This window comes from Solenopsis invicta, chromosome 12 (assembly GCF_016802725.1).
Source record: "Solenopsis invicta isolate M01_SB chromosome 12, UNIL_Sinv_3.0, whole genome shotgun sequence".
In the NCBI taxonomy this organism is placed as follows: Eukaryota; Metazoa; Arthropoda; class Insecta; order Hymenoptera; family Formicidae; genus Solenopsis; species Solenopsis invicta.
In genome coordinates, this window is record NC_052675.1 from 14,229,452 (window position 1) to 14,250,720 (window position 21,269).

The 21,269-nt window shown below is 39.4% G+C and overlaps 1 protein-coding gene and 1 non-coding gene across 2 annotated transcripts in view; both read right to left on the reverse strand.

Annotated features, from left to right (window-relative positions):
- Positions 1-1,049: 1,049 nt before the first annotated feature.
- Positions 1,050-21,269, reverse strand: part of LOC120359204 — a 37,492-nt gene continuing 17,272 nt past the window's right edge. Inside the window, exon 2 of the mRNA XM_039455963.1 lies at positions 1,050-1,650. Within this exon, the coding sequence (XP_039311897.1) occupies positions 1,615-1,650 (36 nt within the window). The 3' untranslated portion in view covers positions 1,050-1,614. The remainder of the gene's footprint in view (positions 1,651-21,269) is intronic.
- Trnav-aac lies at positions 19,238-19,310 on the reverse strand. The gene has a single exon. It is a non-coding gene; the product is annotated as a tRNA-Val (tRNA).

Below are 21,269 nucleotides of genomic sequence, written 5' to 3' on the forward strand. Positions count from 1 at the left end.
TATCCTCTCTGCTCCGTCCCTCTTTCTCTCATCCTTCCCGTCCTACTACTCCACTCGTTCCATCCTCGCCCTCGTTCGACCACCCTCGACCCGACCCACCCTCGCGCGCCCTCGTCCCTTCAAGCTCGCACGGATACCTCGAATGCACCAGCTCTTTCTCATCGTCTGTCTGACACGCACGCACGCCACCGCTACCGCTGGGATACGAGCACGTATTACACACACACACACACACATACACACACACACACATAGAGATGAACGTGTATGACAGCGTGTACGTGTGTACGGTCGTGTTCGTCCGCGCGCGCCTACAAGCGCGTGCACGTATACGCGTCTAGATGTGAGTATATACGATCTTTCGTAAGAGGTGTGGGGAAGAACGTAATTCCATCGGCACCGTCGGTGGTACCACGCCGACCGACACCCCCCTCGCAACCTCTCGCGCCCGACTCACTCCCGACCACCCCCTGCGCGCTCCGCCGCGCGCGGCAGGATCACGAATTCGTTTCGGCGAAATTGTTCGAGTCCACGTCGAGAATTATCGAGGTTCGAGTAGTTAAACGGCAACCCCTTCCACGGAGGAGCCGACCGAAGGTGTATGAGGTCGGAGGATGAGTTGCTTTGCCTTCCTACCTACCTACCTACCCAGCCACCCACTCACCAGCCTTCGTCCAAAGCCTCCTCCAGACGAATCGTTAAGAGCGCTCGTTCCGCCGAACTTTTCGGCGGTAATTAAGCGCCTTTTATGGCGACGTCAGCGACACGCGGCTTTCGGAGCGCGCGCGAGATATTGCGGATCGCAGCGATATGCGGCGAGAAAAAAAAGTCCTGATCGCCCGATTGAATAATTATCGCTCTTTGCGAGGGTATCCCTCGCCCGGCGAATCACCGTTTTATGGCAATGGCGACGATTACGACGATGGTTAACATTGCGGAAAACTTGCTTGACCGTATGACCGTTGGAAAATACGGTAATAACGCTTTTCATTAGTCCTAGTAGAGACGATGAGAAAATCGCATTTTGGATATATAAGACTTTCTTTTGCATGTGAAAAACTTTCTTTGAAAAAGTTTTTATCTATGTTTTTTTTACGTTTTTTCTTGAATAGAAATAAAAATAATTACGAAAATATTTAACATTGAAAATTGATATATTCTGACACATTCCGACTGAAAGCTGAAAACATAATTTTATTTACAATACGATTTTGCTTTAACACAAGTATGAATTAATAAAACAAATTAAAAATTAAAATAACTGGAGAAAGATATTAAAATTATCATTCAAATATTTTATACTCAAGTTACATAGTATTCGTTAATCAAACTTTTTTTTCTGGAAATTTTTATTTGTAGAGAAGTTGAATATGAAAGTGACTTTGATGCTCGTAAAACGTCTATATCTGTTCTAAGTTCTGTTACTTCAAAATTGTATTGTAAGATATAAAAAATCTAAAATTTTTAAAACAATTTTTTTGAAGCGAGAGAAATGGTAGCAATCTTCAATATGTAAGCTGCGCAAATTTTAAGGATATTAAAATTAAAAAAATTACCTTTTTAATCGGATAATAATAGGCGATGTATATGCAATTAATTATGTAAATACGCTGATTAGATCCTCCTGGTCTTCCTCGCACGAGTGACAATCTGAAAAAAAAGAAAAAAAATGAAGTAATTTGACGTTATCAACATTTGCCACTCTCAAGAACCCCCTCTCCCGCGGCGCGCCGAACGAGGAGAATGCAACAACGAGTAGAATTCAGCCCACACCGGCGCAGTCGAGTTTATGGCAGGATTTTAGGTGTGTTTTCATGGAATTAATACAGAGTTTAGCTTTGCGACCATAAACTACATCCAGACGGCAGTAAAGCGGGCGAAATGGCCGAGGACAGTGCTGTCTCGCCTCGGGCCATTAATGGGTCACGAGACGGGGCTAACTATAAATTGATAAGAGGAACCTGACCCGTTCCATTAAGAGTAAAAGTTCGGCAGACGTCTGGCCTGTCTTTTTTATGCGCGACTGTTCCCTCACTTCCGCGCGACTTTTTACTTTTATCGCACGGACGGGGCGGACCTGAGGACGGACCAACCAACGGCGAAGGAAATTATGGTCCTCGGTCCTTTCCTCTCTGACGCGAGAGGAAGGAAGTGCGATCTTAATGACGCGCTCGTTCAACCGCCCGGTGCGTCGTGAAAAACTCTCCGGTACGTATCTTCGTGCGATCGTTTGCATATCGGAGCTTTTCATCTCGACGGATGCACACTGCGTCTCCGCATATAAATGTGCCGCTATTGTCGCCGAGACGGAGACAGCGCCGAGAGAAAAAGAGAGAGAAAGAGAGAGACGTTGTTAAAAAGTAACAATTGCCTCAATCGGGACGTCATAAGTAAAGCTACGGGCAATCTCTCTCCTTATGCGTGGGCGCATTTGCATGTGTGTGTGTGTGTGTGTGTGTGTGTGTGTGCACGCGCGCGCGCGCGCGCATCTGTATATATTGTTTTTTTAGTCGCATGTATACATATTTACATTTTCAATATTATATTATATTAACTTATCTATTACAACGGAAATCACGAAAGTTTTACGCGTTATGAATCTTTTAATCTCAGATTATTTCAGTTATTTGTCTCTCGAACTGCGTCGCATTCGATAAATCGATAACGATATATAAATCGCCTCGATTTTATAGGAATTTCCGAATGCGGCGTATGGAGAAGTAGCTCGTTCGCGTTCATCGGTTCGCAACAAGTGTAGATTTATTCACGGACATTGAGATTTGTCGCGCACACACGCCCGATCGCATAAATTATTCTGGCCCTCGCGAAAAAGTGTTTGTAACATCTCTCGCGATTCGAATCCGGTGGATTCTGCGGCTGGAGTAGCATCTCGTTAATATCAACCCGGAAGATGATAAACGAGGCCAACTTATCAGCAGTCTACGAACACGACCAAAAAGTTTCGGGGTCCAAAGTAGCGGCGCCGCCGCCGCGGACGCGGAAAAGAGAGCAAACAGAGAGACCGATAAAAGGGGCAGAAGCGGCACCCTCCGTCCCGCGCAGCGGGGCCGGGGACGTGAGGATAAGGAAGAACGAGAGGAACGAGAAAGGGCGATAAAGCGAGCGAGCGAGAGAGAGAAAAAGAGAGAGAGAGAGAGAGAGAGAGAGGTGGGAAGGAAGAGGGCTAGGTAAGTCGGTTTTCGACATTGACTAAACGAGACACGGAGACATGGCGTCCGTAGGAAGGATGGTAAGTGCGCCGACCATCAGCCCCCCCAACCCCTGCACCCCGCACTTCTCTTCCATCTCCGTACCCGACCCTACGTCGAGCCACGTCAACCCCCGTTCGACTTCCCCTTGACTTCCCCACCGGTTCGCCAGGACCTATAGGCACGTAACACCCTCCGCCGCAGGCTCCTGCCCACGAGCGAAAGGGCATTGCCTCGCCAAGGCGCAAAGGAGCCCTTCTTCGTGTGTGATGCACAGCCCCTCGTCGGACGCTAACGCTTAACGCTCGGGCCGCTCGGCTACGCGCTACTTCGCGACCCCTTCGCCTTCTCGTACGCCCCCGTCGTTCTCTCCCTGAAACCCCATTGGCAACCGTTCTGCCATGGTATCTCCACAGCAAAATGGCCACCCGACCTTCCGCTATCTGACTTCAACCCAGTTCGTAACTGGGTGATGTATACCAGCGTCCCCGAGGTCCGACAGCTATTCGTCACACTATTGTAACGCCCGAAAAATAATAAGAGTTTCTCCGTAGCTTCTGTCCGTTCCATATATCTCGCGAAACTTCATGTTTCATAAAAAGTAAGTCAAAGATTTAATTGCTGCTGACTCCTCTTTTGCAACGTCCGTCCTTGTCGAGCCCCTATTGTATCTAAATTATCTTGCGACTTTTATTTCTTTTAACAAAGATGTACATATATTTTTTATGTAATAATGGAACATGTAACAAAATGGAATATAGCTTTTGTAATTTGTTTCTGCCAGGCAATAATATGATAAAATCTGGAATTTTTATTAACTAATTGTAAGTTAGTATAGAACCATCTATTATTATACAGCATTTGGTAGCCATTCGTCATACCTTTCTGTAATCTTTCATTGTTATGCCATTTATTGCGTTTTTACAACAGTGAGTACTTCTTCCATTTCATATAAGTGAGAGTGAGTTGTAAATCATTTATGTCAATACTATATTATAATGTATTTCATTTACTTCTAATCCTGTATTTTTCTTTCACTTTCTTGTCAAATTTATTCTGTTTAATGCAATCTCTAAACCTAAAAATAAACATAAAGAGGAAGGTACTCCGTTTTGCCCCACTTATGGGCAAAAACCGGTCAAATTACAAGTATATGTTTCACTGGCTCCAAAGTAGTACATTTCAATAAGATTAATATCTTCGTAATTCAACGATTATTTTACATTTCTCGACGGAACAATAAAATCATTTCTATCGTTAAACGTAAAATTTTATTTTATATATCATGAAATTTTTGTACTCAAACAAATACCGCGCTCCGCTCTACATTCCCATAATATACACGTAATAAAGTAGCATATAAAAATTTCCGCTCTACAAAGATTTGTCACGAGTGAATTTGCAGATCATACGTAATCGCAAACATCGTTCGACTATCGATCATCCACCTTTCTTTTTGCACGAAAACACAATATCCGTCCTTGAACCCGTTCCAGCTGCGAAACTGATCAATTCAGATTTTGGTCCAGATCAATCCAGTTTGTTCGTTTAGCAGGAGTCTGTTTCGTCGGAAATGCCTGTGAATTCTCGTAGGGCGGATAACACGCCCTAAGGTATACGCTTCTGCGATGACTTCTGACGTGCGACCCCGATTTTCCAACCGCGTCTCGTTGTCGTCGTCAACGACGACGACGACGACGACAACGACGACGGCTTTTCGAGAACGGTCGCGCTGACGCTACGTGCTATGAAAAAGGGATTTCTGTGAGAATTTCGGATTTCTGGGCGCGACGAGCGAGTGTCAGCAGAGCGCCGTTCCACCCGCCCGCGTTCCTCGCTTTTCACAGAGTTTCCGCCGTGGCGATGTTAGTCCGATGCGGTAGAAGTGGATGAATCAGGGACGCGACGTGGACCAAAAGCTGGTGCTTGCCGAGAGTCAATATTCTCGGATGGCACACGGCTAAAATCGAGACACCGGAAAAGGGAGTGAGAGAGAGAGAGAGAAACGAAATCTTTGGGGATTTCGATATATTTTTGAGGTAGATCGTGTCGCGAACAAGCTCTTTTCTTTTTTTATTCCTGTCTCTTTCGAATTTTTCGCAAGCGTGTACATGCATGCACGCATCGATTCTTCCCCGACTGTCGCGTCAGCGTCAGCGCGAAGGACGAGGATTGAAAATTGGGGAGGGCGCGTGCGAGAGAGGAGAAAAGGGAAGGACGAGGAAAGGGAAGCGCGCCGCGGCGTTTACGGGAGGTAATTTTCGTGGAACAAAGAAAAAAAAAGGATTCGCGTAAACTCGGCGAACCGCGCGGTCCGTGCAAGTGTCAGCAACCGTTCACCCTGTATACGCTTTTACTCGGCGTCTACGACCCTCCTCCGGTTCCTCTCTGAACGCGGTCCAGGACGGCGGAACAGAAGACGGTTACGACACGTAGAAAACGCGACGAGCGTGGAATGGCTCGGCGGAGGTTACAACTGGAAAGTCTTTTTTTTGCTGGGCGGAAGGGGAGGGAGGAAGGGTGGAAATAACGCGGATAAATTCAGTCGGCATAGCGCTGGAACTCCCACGATCATTTCGGGTGCTTGACGCGTCGTACGCGCGTCAGCAGTACGCCTCCCGATGGCATCTTGCTTTGCACTTTTCCTTGCGTCAGGCATTGGGTAACGAACCAAAATAGGGTGAACGTGGCTCTTGTGTACAGCAATGGAGGGTGGAGCGCGGCGATGATAGCTTTCGTGTTCACTGCAAGCGAATTAAGCAATAAAAATATATAAAGCTAAATTTAAACAATAGTACGATTCACGATTATTGGTTGTGGAATAAAGCCACTAATACTGTGAATCTTTTGAAAAAAATTATTGACTTTACCAAGTCCGTTATTCTTATATCTTACGTTTCTCTCATCGTTCAAGTAAGCAAGTGTCTATAATAAAGAATGTAAATAAATTAATTTTTGAATAATCTTTAAATTCTTAATAATTTGCCTATTAGAAGCGAGAAGCACGATAAGCATAGACGACGAGTCGAGTTACGCAAGCCAATACATCTCAATATAAACAGAACTTCATGGTCATAAGGCGCGACGATAGATTCGCATAATCGATCGCGAAAGGGAAGCGCAATTTCTTAGTGTCCTCTTTCGCGCGTTTCCGTGGCGTCGGTGGTGTCGTGACAAGGCGGGCTGGCGGCAACGAGCGGCGCGGCGGCGGCGGTGGCGGCGGCAACGGCGGCGGCGGGTGGCCAAGCAGGGTGGGCGGCTACACGCGGTCCAAAATGTGGCTCCTTCTCGCAGGAAGGACGCCGAGGACAAGGACGAGGACGAGGACGAGGACAACGACGACGACGACGACGACGACGACGGAGACGACGACGACGACGACGAGGACGAGGACGAGGACGAAAGCGGGGTGTTCTGTAGGGACTAGCGCGAGGGCGGATCAATACAATCGCTAATCCGGTGCATTGTGAGGCGAGGCGTGGCGTAGCAAAGAGGCGAGGTGAGGCGGTAGTAGTGGTCTTGCTTGCCTTCTCATCCCCCTCGCGTCTCAGCCGTCGGTTTCAACCCTCGCCCTTTCGCCCTCCCACCCCCCGTACACCCACTCACCATCCGGCCTCCCCGACCACCACACCGCGCCCTCCTCGCCCCCGCCCCCGCGCACGACGGTTTTCCTCCCTCGCCGCTCTTGCGTTTCAACCCCTCGACGAGCCTGCCTCTGCCTTCCTTCGTGGCCGTTCGGCCCACCCGCGCCCCTACACACCGTCGTCGTCCGCTGCCTTCCACCGCTGCCGGCACCGTCTTGCCGCACTTCCGCCTTCCAACCCTTAACCTACCCCTCGGCGAACCAACAACCCCCTCGGTGGCAGCAACGGTGTAGGATCGCCGACGTTCGTCGACGAAAACGCAACCTACGACCGCGATCGGACCTTCCGGTTGAAGGAGCTTACGTGAGGAGTCAGCTCGCTCACGGATTCACACGGTCGGCCACCATGCACATTCCGTCTTTTCTCCCCCTCGAGGCATGAGAAGGGACGTTTCGAGGAGAATGATAAAAAGCGACCATCTAATTTTTCACCACGCGCGGCTGCGTCTCCCTCGCACGTGGTTGCATGCTGTTAAACTTTGTTGTTTGGAGTTCGCTCTCTTTGAGCCTTACGTGGGTAAATAGAGAGTGAATTAACGTGGTGGATCCAACGAGTGCCACCTGTATAAGAACCAATTTTACCGTCTCAGACTCGCGCGCGTCGCGACGTTACTAATTTTTTTCTTTTTATCACATATACGCCATGTATATACGCTGTATATAGTATATATTCTCAAAACCTTCGTATGCGGGCTCGTGAAAAATTTAAGGGACAGATGTAACCGAGCGGCACGCCACGAAGCAAGTCTAAGGTCACTAAAGAACTCATACTTACTGCAACTGAGATAATTTGTATTCCTGGCTCGATATATCTTGCGGCTATTAGGGATGCACGCTAACGGAATTTGGACAAGGAACAACGGAATTAAATAGTGGCCGTAAGTATCGGGCTGTTACAGAGACCACCAGAGATGCGCTTATAAAAAGTTAAACAAGATTAAGGTGGAGAGCGAAGAGAAGAGCCAGGAGTGGATAGTTGGCTGTAATTTCTAGCCTTCTGTGCAACTTAAAAGATAAATGCTTTGCTGCCTCGCAATGAGTATGCGCTCTGAAAAATATGCTAAAAGTTTTCGTCAGTGCTGCGCGAACGTGAAACGACGGATTTGCCAAAATGTCATTGGCATGAAATTACACGTCGCTTTGCGGGGGCGATAATTATGGAGGGTTGAAAAATTATATACGGCTATTTATGGATATCGATGTTCGGAGTAATATTACGGGGAGTTTAATTGCACGGCGTTAGATTTCATTCGTTGAAATTATATATCGCGCGGCGTGCGGATAATTGCGAAAAATCATAAGCGGCTATTTATCAAAGTTAAAATTCGGGATAATAATGCGGGAGTTTAATTGCATCGCGCGTCCCCCGCCGGCGCGAATTTCCGCGCGCGTTTCATCAGTATCAAACCGACACGTAACTCCTGCGATAAACAGTTTTCGTCAATGGCGCCCGTTGCGTAAACGAATTTATTTATCGCTACGACCGCAGTTGCAACTTCTGAATGGAAATGTCCACCGCGCGGGGAAACGCGCGCGGATAGTCGCGCAGCGCGTCGCTACTTCTGCTGATGATCGCGCGCCGAGCTAACTTTAGAGAGCTACAAAAGCATAATTGCTTCGCAGCCCGTTATACAAATCCGCGAGTTCCCGAGAAATTTAATAGCGGCGATGCCCCTTCGAGATTCACTCGCGCGCGTGCTCGTAGAGGGCTTTTGCCTCGTGGTGAATTTTTTCGAACCGTATAAGCCTGATACGATTTTTTTAATGACGTTAATCTGCGAAATAGTCTGGCGAGGAAGAGTGAGGAAAAGAACGTGTGTCCATTTCTCTTTTGTATCTCGCATCACGTTCGCAAGAAAGTTTCCGATTTCGCTATTTACAGTTGTCACAGGAGTAACGCGGCTTATATCTTGGGAAAGAAAAATGATATCTCAAAATAAATATAGAACAAATTTTAAGATTGTGATATGAAAGTTAAAATTAATGTGACGATCGCGATTATGGGTCTTTTAAAATTAGAGTGATTTTCATTAATTTATAATAAATTCAACGATCAAACATTTCAAAAGTTTGTTAATATTAATGTAGGCTATTATAGACAGTATCATAATTTCGAGAAAAATTATTTATAGGTTGGCATAATTAAATGTACATTAAAGTATGTTAATATCTGTTTTTTAATGTATGTTTAATATATACTAAATACAATTTGCTAAAAGTATCATAATTTAAAAAAAAATTATTAATAAGGTGAAATTATTTAGGAAAATTATTAAAGGCAACATTACCCTGTTTTTAAATATCAGCAATAATTGAGAAAATGATTTCATATTGCAATAATTGCAAAAAATCAAAAAATATCAAGAAAAAATTTATCTAATAATATTAAAAAATTTTTTATAATTTTATTAACATACGTATATTAGTAAAAAAATTTAATTTTGCAAATTTGACCCATATTGGAACTTAACCCATAATTGGAATCGTTACTTTATAAGCTCTTCTTTTCTTTTTTTGTGCTCAAGAGTTTGTTATATTATTAAGCAAAATGCCCAATAAAGTAACACAGAGCGCGATTTTGCCTATTTGCGATTATTGACCTAAATAAATTCGGCTTATTCTTGAGAGAAATCGGGTCTCTTCAGTTACAAAGGTTCTCTTTTTAAGTCGCGGTATGTGCACAGTATGGTCTGCCGTGAAAGATTACGTCACCAATACATCATTTTACGAGATCACCGGGATTGCACGGTGTTAAAAAACAGATCCCGAAAGTATCGCGAGGTTCCACGCCAATGGGCTTCCACCCCCTAGCAGCACCAGCAATATCAGAGCGGCATTCCTGCATCCTTCACGGAACCGCCCACTCTTAAGCGAGATGGACCCAAACAAACTCGCGAGCGAGCAGCCGAAACTGTGTTACTGGAATAAACTCTGTTCGCGGCAGCAGCAATTTACCAATACGCGCGTTCGCGTATACACGTACGAGATTATCGTTCGCGCGAACACGCTCGTGTATTAGAATGCAAGCGCAGCAACGGGCTGCGTCGCGGATGATGCAGCACGCAATTCGCTTTCTGTTGGCATCAAAAGCGGAAGAAAGTGCCATAAATTCGGCGCGTAACGCCGCCGCGTCCGTCGGAAACCGCCTCCGCAAAACGTTCGCGAAACGTTCGCGCAACATTCCCGAGCGAACGGCGCCGCTGATTTACCCCTTTGATTTACGAACGGCCCGCGGCGCAACAAGCGCACGATCCCTATGTCATCGCGGAGAGAATCGGCAGAAAGCTCTTGGACGCAGCGAAGAAGCTGCGTACACGTACATGTAGTACATTAATTTTTTAATAGTAAACTTTCATCCGCACAAAGAGATACTTATCTTCTTTTTTTCGCAAATATTATATCATTCCAATATTCCAAAAAAAATTTCTTAAAGACTGTGCTCAATAAATTGAATAGACAACACAGAAAAAAAAGAACGGTTCACTATTCCGTTGAATGAGAAAAACATATGAATCGTTTTTTATTCAATATATTAAACTAAGAATATTACTAACTCAAAGTATGCAAAGCAATTCGAAATATCAGAAGAAAAGGTCACTAAAAAGCAAAAATGTTTAAGATTATTAAATATTAAGAATATAATTGAATTGCAACTTTGTTACCTCATAAAATATGAGGACACGAAGATGTGAATGTACGTTTTGGATTCACTCGCCTTTCTTCAGCATTTAAGATGTAAGATATCTATCTCAAGGTTTTTAACTTATTAAACTATTCCTTTTTTTCTGTTTTCTGTTTCCTATGTAAGTTTCATAAATATAAGTATAAAAAAATTCTTTTTTCTTTATTATAGGTTTTTGACCAATTACATTAAGTAATTACACCATGTGCTTATGATTTGTCGCCTATACATAGTTTACAAAGATTTAGGAACTGAAAAAATGCCGCTGAAGTTTCACAAGAGAACGGTCGGAACTGCGTCTTATCGATTTTGATGAGCTTCGGATGTGTTGTAAAATATTAAAAAATATTAGATATCATATTTTTTTATCTGCTTATCTCGAGGTTTAAAGATTGAAACATCTCTCAAAGATAATGGATTTTTTAAAAATTTGATTTTTTCAAAAAAAGTGAATATACCGTTATACAAAATATTAAAAAACTATAAAACTTTTGTATGAAACATTTTTTTTATATACTTTATAGTTTCAAAGATATTCGATAAAAACGAAAAAGTTTATTATTTTCGAGAGAGTGTTTCAAACTCTAAACCTCGAGATAAGCAGATAAAAAAATACGAGTTTAATATTTTTCAATGTTCTACAACATATCTAAAGCTCATTAAAATCGGTGAGGAACAGTTCCGACCGTTCCCTTGTCAGTGTTCCGTATTTATCCCGTAGGTTCCTATCCTACAGAAATGTAAAGAAAAAAATGTAAGAAAGAAAGAAAAGTAAGGAAAAAAGTGTCAATCGACATTACTTTTAATACTCAAAATAAGTAATAATTACTGACCATTTTAATACTGCCAGTATTATCTTTCTATAAGACATAGGGTTAGCAACGATGCATTATATCTTCTAGAAAATTTTTAAAAAGTGATGTCGTTAGTCGGACCAGGGCGATAATATTGATCAAAATAGAGGTCTTCAAGAATGGAAGTTCTAACTATCTAGTCAAGTTTTTAGTCATCGAAAAGAAAAATAAAGGAAAATTATCTACTTAAGTTTAGTCATAAATTCTTAAGATGGTACGTGGACGATGCTTACACCTATTTTATTTATTGCGCGCAGCTCCTTGGAAATTTTTGGAAAAATTTTAGGTGCGGGTAACTTGGAAAGCTGAGGAATAAGAAATAGGAAACAAGAAGGATTATATCAGCGACTTTCTTCGAAATGCGCTCACGGGATTGTCGCGTGTACAAAGAGACAGAGAGGGAGGCGATAATTACTCGACGTTCGTTTGCCGGATTTCCATTCTACGAATGACCATCTGAGGACGTGTCCAGATGGACCGGCGCGTGTGTATATATACGTAGGGTCAGGCCAGCCAATTATCAAGTGATTGCTCGCAGATTATAGGAAATGCAGTTCCGCGAATGGAAGGTGTGCGACGTCATATCTGCGCATCGTCCACCCACACCTCCCGTCCGTACGATTCTCCACTTCCTCTTGTCGTATCCTTCGCTGTCGTATCCTTCGCGAATTGGTTATCGGTATTTGCCGTTCGACGATCGGGGCGTCCAGCTGCTACTTGTTTGCTATTTCCAGAGATTATCTTTCCGAGAGACGTCCCATTACACAGGCTGTATCAGAGAATTACAATTGATACAAGCAAATCCTCCTCATAACACAATCTTGACGTCATAAAAAAATTATTACCCGAGAATTCGTCGTCGCTGGGATCGATAAGAGACACGAATGTTACGAGAGAGAGAGAGAGAGAGAGAGAGAGAGCAAATTTATTTTGACCGGTTCAGTATCCTATCGATTTAAACAAAAAATTCGCATCTTTCCATTTTATATCATAAATTAAAAATATCTGTGATAAATAAAGTTTTGGTAACGATAATAAATAATTCGAAAACAACGACTTTTTTTCAATGCTGATTTTCACGTTGTGAAAAATCCAATTTTATTTATTATAAATAAAATAGTATCTGTATTATTTTAATGTTTACATATTACGAAGATTGTGTCACGTACTTAGAATTGAACAATTCAAACAGCACGTTAATCCAATGTATACCATTAATTTAACCGAATTAATTAGTTGGCGTTATAGGGTTCGCATTGCTCTTGAACTGTATTGAGCGACGTGCGAGAGCAAGAGCATTATCGGCAATCCTCCATGACTTGGACTCGCGTGCGGACTGAAGCCACGCCATCCACATCCGTTATAGATTATTGCTTATCCGCCACCAATCTGCAAATGGTCGCGCCGGCCGGCGGTAAAACAACGGAGGGAAAACCTAAATTCCCCGCAATATAAATGGCGGAGGGCGGGTGGTACGCGGCCGAGCGGGGGATGTACGCTCGCTCGCGGATGTACAGGAAATTTGCCTAGAAACCTCGTATTGGCTATCAGGAAGGCCCGGTTGGTCGGTCGTGCATCGCGTCCAGTCTGCGCGAAGTTACGCCAAGTTCTGCAATCGGTCCACCCTCCCGCGCGCGTCATCCCTCCCTCTCCCCCTCCCCCAACCGATCGTTCTTTCTCTCCCGATATTCCGTTCTCCACCTGCCCCCGACGCCCCCTCCTTGCTCCTTTCTACCCCCTGCTGAGCCTACACTCGCATTTTCCTCTTTCTGCGCGCGGTCGCTGCAGCCTCAGCCCCTTCATCGCTCGCCACTCAGACTTCAATTAATTTCGCTGGTTCTGGGCCGACCGTTTTCCAATTTCGAGTTTCTACGGTGAACGCGAGCGCACTCGATCGAGGCAGGGGGATGCGGGAGACGTGGGAAAAGTGAAACGGTCGTACATCCACGAGACCGGCGAGAGAAGAGAGGATGCGTCGTGCCCGCGCCGGGGTGTGCTGTGCATCCTGGCGGTTACACGCGCGCGTACGAATGGCGAATGCGCGCTTCGACGGGCAAAAATTAATTGCATATGCGCATCGCCCCGAGGATGTCTCGGGTCGTTGTTGTCGTATCTCGCGAACGAACGAGCGAGCGAACGACCGAGCGAGCGGAGGCGTTCTCGTTGGGATTACCATCGGGATTGCCGGACCGGAAACTGCGTTTAACGTTTACATCCGCGTAGCGCGCGAATTACTTTAGCCACGTCTGAGATATTTATGTTCGTGCCGGTGCATGGTGTAAAATGATACGTTGCTGCAAAATCTTCTCGCTTGCCTGCTTGATGTTAAAGCGACCCAGTGTATTACAGACGTTAACACAAAGGCGGTCGCCTGTCTGAGACGAGGAGGAGATCTGTGCGTAATGTTTCTCTCTCTCTCTCTCTCTCTCTCTCTCTCTCTCCATCTGTCTATCTCTCCGTGTGAAACCGAGCGCGGCGCAACGCGACGCGACGCTACGCAATGCAATTCCACACGCGTAAGACATGGACACGCACGAATCGGCACTAGCGCACACGCCGGCCGATCGCCGTCGGGTGGGGCTCGCTGCCCGCCGATTGATTTACAATGGCCGAAGGTGTGGCAGAATCCGACACCAATATCATGCCGATGGCCGGCCGAGCGCGTGGACAATTATCGTGCCGGACAAAGGCTACGGGGGTGTATACATCTATCCCATATATACATCTAGCCTACGGCTCTTTACGCAGCTGACGCGTCACGTATTAAGAAAACGCGTGGGCCCACGCGTCGTGGCGCACGTGCGTGGGCCAACACCCGCGCGCGTGCAACGCGCACGCATATATGTATTCGCACCGAGCTAAACGAGATCCGTACGTTCCCGCGATCTTCACGGAAGATCGCAGAGCAACGGGGTCATTCGCCTGTAATCGAACTTGGTTGACAAATTTAAGATCCTTTCTGCAAATTAATTTTGAAACAAGTTTTTTTTTTATTATGTCACTTTGCGTTTGTTATGTCACCTTTTGCAACAGCTTTGCGAGATATACGGTGTTTCGAATAGTTGCACTGAGAAAAACATGAACTGGACCAACAGCATCAGTCTAATTGGAGATGTTAATTCAACAATATTAATGAAACAGAGTAGATTAAAAGTAAAAAATAATATGGATGAATGGGTAAAATTTAGTTGAATCAACTGCTTATTTTTTGTGACAGCCCGTGATTCGATGTTTAATTGAATCAAACTACGTTTTAATTCATATTACAGCATTTCTTTTCAGTGTAGGAGGAAGATGCTTCTTCAAATATCCACGTTACCTAGATATCTGAGGATGTGATGTAATTTTTTTGGTATTCTAAATTTGAAAAATCTTTGGACAAATTTATGCAAGGGGAGGACCTTTTTTTGTTATCAGTAATAAGTTTACTGATAATTTCTGTTCCAAATAGTAGAAAGTGCTTTAAGAAAATTAATCTTCTAATTGCTTTCATCGGTATAAATCAATTAAGGAATTTGAATGAAAAATCTGGGGAGTTAAATTTTTAATCTTTGAAAATGGGAATTTAACAATTCCCTCTTTATAGGACGCTTTCCATTTAATGACACAAGCGTCAATCTATCTTTATTACTCATTGAATATCAAAAACGATAGAACGATATTTATGTCGACTTGTGTCACTGAGGAGTAAGTAGTCATATTTTTCAATACATCGATTCTGTCGACTTTTTAATTGTGTTAGATTAAAATTAATTTTTAATGTATGTACATAATATGTTTACGATGAGTTGAAAAACAAATAAAGTACGTTTGCAAAAGATATTTATACGACTCAACGACGTTAGTCGCGAATACGGAATCGTCGTACCGATCATAAGAGAATCAAATTCCGGAGCTCAAATTCCGGAATAATGTTAGGAAAATATGAGCGTGCTTCTCGGTGCAAAGAGACTATGTTTTCCTTTTCTATTGGCGCGAAACGGGACATTCTCACCCACACCGGCGATGCCGAAGGTATCGCTGGTCCGATACCGCGACAACGTCTCGACAGCGATTGCGAAGGGCCCGAATAAATTTATGTAACGAACGACGACGGGGGAAAGCGAGCCATGGGCGTGCGCGCGATGAGTTTGCAGATACACACGTGCATGCCAAAACACGTGTCGCCGTGGCTTCGCAAAATAAAGCTAATAACGCGGCCGCGTTAAGTTCCTTGATTTATCGTACTCGCGCTAGCAGATGTCGTCTACGAACATCCACGATGGCTGAAAATCGCGATGAAGACTCATACAACTAAACGAGTATCCCTCATGATCCCAGGATACTCGGGAAATTCATTTTGGAGAAGGATCTTCGAATTTCCGGGGTTGATTCGTTCATTTCAGTGAAGAAAAATGAGAAGTATACAGTTCATAATGGAATATATGTAAATAGCCTGCCATGAAAATGTATTTTATTGAAACAATTTATTTCCCTTTTTCTTACACACACACACACACACATTCTCTCTCTCTCTCTCTCTCTCTCTCTCTCTCTCTCTCTCTCTCTCTACTCTGGCGAAAATAGTATGTTTACAAAATATTTGCTAAGTGTTGAGCAGATGTTTAAATTGGAATTTTGAAGCATTTATTGAAGTGTTTATGAGATGGAAATTTAAACATGAAATTGTTTATGAGATGTTCACGAATGTTTGATAGATATTCGAAAAGTGTTCTACATTTTCAAAATGTTGCAAATGTTTTACAAAACACTCTTCAAACGTTTGCAACATCCTGAAAATATACAACATTTGTAATAAAACATTTCCTGAACATTTGTAACATTCCGAACACTTTTTGAATGATTTGATATTTATCAAATAGTCGTGAACATTAAACAATTTCATGTTTAAATTTCCATCTTAAATAATTCAATAAACATACTATTTTTGGGTATATCTCTATTTATGTTTCCGATATCTTTTTTAAACATTTTATATTAAGAAAGAAAAAAATTTTTATTTATTTCTTAGAAAAACATTTAATTTATATGTATAGTTTTATCTTATATATAATGTATAAATAAATAAAAATAGTTACAATATTCTCGTATGTGTAAACAAAGTATTAAAAAATTACGAAGTTAAAATTTGGTAATAAAATATTATCATTTTTAAAATAATAATTTGATAGTACTATGTTAAGCTATATTTAACTGAGTTTAATAATCGTGATTTTAATAAAATATTTGGACACTAAAATATTTCATTAACGTAAACCTCAATATGAGTCCTCTTTTTTATTGAAAATATATGAGAAGCTTTCTAATCATTTAATTAACATGAGATATTTTTTTATTAAGAAAAATATAATATTATATAGTCAATAGAAGTAAACCTATATTTCATACCAATGAGATACTTTTTGTATGTCTACGATAAAGAAGCTGCTATCTGTGGGCCAATAGCGAAATGAAATGGTCTGTCTAAAGATAATGAAAGTTACCTAGCGTCGATAACATTAAATTACATTGTCGACGTATGATAAGTACATAAATCGAAAATTTTTCAATAAATTTCTTCACTATTTTTTTGTATAAGTAAATAATGCAATATGATACATATTTTGCTGTAATTATAAAAATTTATTATTGTGACAAATTAAAAATCGATCGATTTGTAGGTATCTTCTGCTCCAGTTGATATCGATATAGACAACATTATGATGACTTAAAAACGATTAAAAGATATCTTAAATTAGTTTTTAAGATATCTTTAAAACGTTTTAAGATGTCTTTCGAATGTCTTCATACTTAGACATGCGCGTTATCTGGCGAACTGATGATGAAGTCAGAAATAACTTGTTTTATAATAGATTAGTCACGCACGTATCATTGAATGATAAGTTTAAAGAGATACGAGCGTATCATTTTCCTGTTGCATGCGATCTAATTGATTTATCTTTTTATACGAAGCTTTTAAGATTACAAAGCTAGCAGAATCGCAATAAGTAAAACAATGAAAAACGCAGTTGCACAATGCAATTTCATGACGCAAACGTTAGTCCGTATTATGTCATTGTTGCATCAAAAGAAAAATATAAAATTTAATAATTAACGATGACATTGATATTAATAAATGAATATTAATAGAAATTGTATATTAATGTAAATTTATCAATCCTATGATATATTGTTACACTCTATTTTTGTAACACATGATATTATCTTAATCGTGAATTGTGATGTTTATTTTATCATTATTTTTAAACAGAGTTAATTACGACGGTTGCATACTTATAACTTTGAATTTTTTATTTTCTGAGGCCAAAACTTGAAGAAAAATTATTGATTATAATTTACGATATTTCTAACAACAATTCTCATTAATTCTACTAAAATTTTATACTTTATAATAATTTTAAAGCAAAATTCCGCCAGCTGTATATTTTCAAATAATTTTTTATTTCTGTAAATGATAAATCGGGCTGTGAAACTTAAGATAACTAACAAACTGTCTATTTCGTCGCCTTAACTTTACGAACAAAATTTTATAAAATATTAGACATTATAATAAGAGGATTACAATAAGAAGATGTTGCTTTATGAGATCTGTGCCAGTATTAACGATTTTTAAAAAATATATTTTTCATTTTCTTGCCTCTTTCTTTCTCTTTTTTTTGATAGGATTATATGAATTATAAATAGATCAAGTTAACACTTAATCTCTGTGTATTGAGATAAGATTCAAAAAATACGTCATGGTTTGATATTTAATTACACATTTCACCTTTAAGATGTTCAACATGAAAATTTTCTTTTCGATTACTGATGGATTACTATTTTAAGGCATAACACACACAAAAGAAGGTGAATAATAAAATACAAGGTTATCGTACATTTCAAAATTACATCTACATGGATATATATTTACGTATTTTTTATGTTTACATAAATCTTTTTCATGTAGACAATACAATACGCAATGTAAATTATTCTAAATTGTATAATGAAATACAGAAAAAAGTAATTAAGTTATAAAATTGTTAATATATCTGATTTTAGTATTAATAAAATAAAAATGTGTAATATTAAAAGTGAAAAAAAAAAACGGAAAATAATTCTCACTATTTCTAACTTTTCCATGATCTATAGATTATTGTTCACAAAGATTACACGTAAAATATAATTCACCTTTGTAAACTTGGCACACAACTTTTAATAAATTATTAAGTTTTCAATAAAAAAAATGTTAATAATGTGTTTGTATATACGTCGACCGCAAAGTGTTAATAGAAATTGACATAAGACATTTTAATGTTTTTTATTATAAAATGTCATTGAGTAAATATTGTAAATTATAACCTATGGATCATAGAAAAATTAAACTTGATAAATTTATAATATATTGAAAGTTGAATCATATTCTTTAATTTTTTTATTTTTAATATTATATGTTTAATGCTATATATTTTTATTATTAATACATTGAAACCAGATTAACAATTTTAAAACTTAATTACTTTTTTCTGTATTGTGCTCTGCATTATTTAATTTTTGATAGTTTACACATTTTACCTGTTTGTATTGTCTACATGAAAAAGGTTCGTGTAAACATCAAATATTATTTTACGTAAAAAAAACCATGTAAACGTAATCTTAAATATACGACATAACTCTGAAAAATATCACTGTTGTTTACTTTTCAATCCAGGAAATAACTTTGAATTCTTTGAACCTCTTCATTGTAACGCATCTGATAACAATATTTTTTTTTTCTGTATCTTGTAATGCTCGCCGGACAGCATTCTATAAAAATGAGTCAGATTTTTGTTTATAAATTTACGATTGAATTTTCGATGACGAAAAAAAATGTTTCCGCCCGGGATCGAACCGGGGACCTTCCGCGTGTTAGGCGGATGTGATAACCACTACACCACGGAAACTTCTTGGGAGTACGAATTTGCTGCACGTGTTTTCAGCGGGACGATATCTCTAAATTATCTGGGACACACGTTGCATCTATGTTATGTGCCATTATTCAATCTATTTTCAATGAGAAAAAGAAGAGATACCACTGCCTTTGAATGTCTATGTTATCGCAAAAACTTCATCCAACATACATATTGTGCTATCGCTTGGCGATGCTTTTTATTTTGCTTATTAATATTTCTATTTATTAAATTAATTAAGTCATCGATTGCAACACGTTTATGCTTGCATGAAAAATAAAACGCATACAGACTCAAGGCGTTACAAGCGCAGATTTTGCGAAAATAAATTCGAGATCGATGGAAGATGATAAATGCATACGAGCATCCCGCGATAAGAAATATCATATAAACGATCGATCGAATAACAAGGTTTCTCCTGAGCAACTGATTTTGTATCGGTCATTGGTTTATCGCTGATTAAAATTGACTCGCTCATGTAGAAAAATCTCTCTCGTATCACGATTATGTACGCTTCGTTAAAACACCATATGTCGTGTTTTCGATAGGATCGCGATGATGTGAATCGAAACAAGTATAGTAGTAGTTCTACCATCGTTTCATCGTCGATTCCGTCATCAGCCGTAACATACAACTCGCTTGGCTTTCACGTATAAATATCATTCCGTTCTAGATTTCGCAATTTATATCGCGAAACTTATCTTGTAACTCTGGTTTTATTTTTAACAATCAGAATTTTTCTATGCAGAACGTCATGTGGTCTGGCGAGAAAGTTTCTTAAAACAAAGGTAGACCGCAATTTGATTCAGAGATGAAAAATGACGCGAGGAATAAATCAGTTTTCGCATTCAAAATTGATTAATATTATATTTTACTGTAATGAGTAATAAAAGTTGAAAGTTTATTTCACATTGTGAAGTTTGTTACGCTTTGTAGAATCTTTGAATAATATTCGTCTTGTATCCATGTTTGGAGTAGTCTCGAATGCGTACATTTATTCATTTCCAAATTAAGTAATCAATATGAAATATATTTAACCCCATTTTATATGAAATAAAAGATTTACTTATTGTTTTATTTTAAATCGTTATCCCAAATAATTAATGTAAAATAAATGTTAAATTAATATTAAATAAATGTTAAATAAACGTTACAAATGCATATTTCTTTAAATTATTTTCTTAAATAAAGAATTAATATAAAATAAATATTGATTTTACAATAAAACTGTACAATGTACAATTAATGAGAAATAAATATTTAAAAAACATTTAAAAAAATTGTTTATTCATTAGGTTTGTGTACTAATCATAAACAAATTAAATCTGAATTAATGTTAAATAAAAATTAAATTAATATTATAAATGTCAAATAAAACTATTTTTTAATTATGATTTTAAATAAAAAGTTAACGTAAAATGAACATTAAATTAATATCGAATAGATATTAAATAAATGTTTTCCCAAATTGTTCTTAACAAATAATTAATATTTATAAAATAAATATTAAATTAATATTGAATACATATTTTTAAAAATATTTCTTTGAATCATCTCAAATGAGTAATTATTATTAAGTAAATATTTCAATTATTATTTCAAACGAATAATTAATGTAAAATTAATATTAAATAAACGCTAAATATGTATTTCCTTTACGTTATTATCTAAAATGAATAATTGATGTCAAATAAATATTTAATTAATATAAAATGAATATTATTTTTACAATGAAGCTGTCCAATATGATAAATGATGACAAATAAACTAAAAAAAGAACATTAAAAAAAATTGCTCATTGGAGATTTTTTATTCTATAATTTCTGATGAAATTTTATAAAATCTGAAGAAGTATTTTTTAGAAATTTTAGAATGAGAAATATTAGAATATTTCAAACTTCATATAAATGAATATGAAAAATTCTATAATAAGAAAAAATATAGACTTTCTCA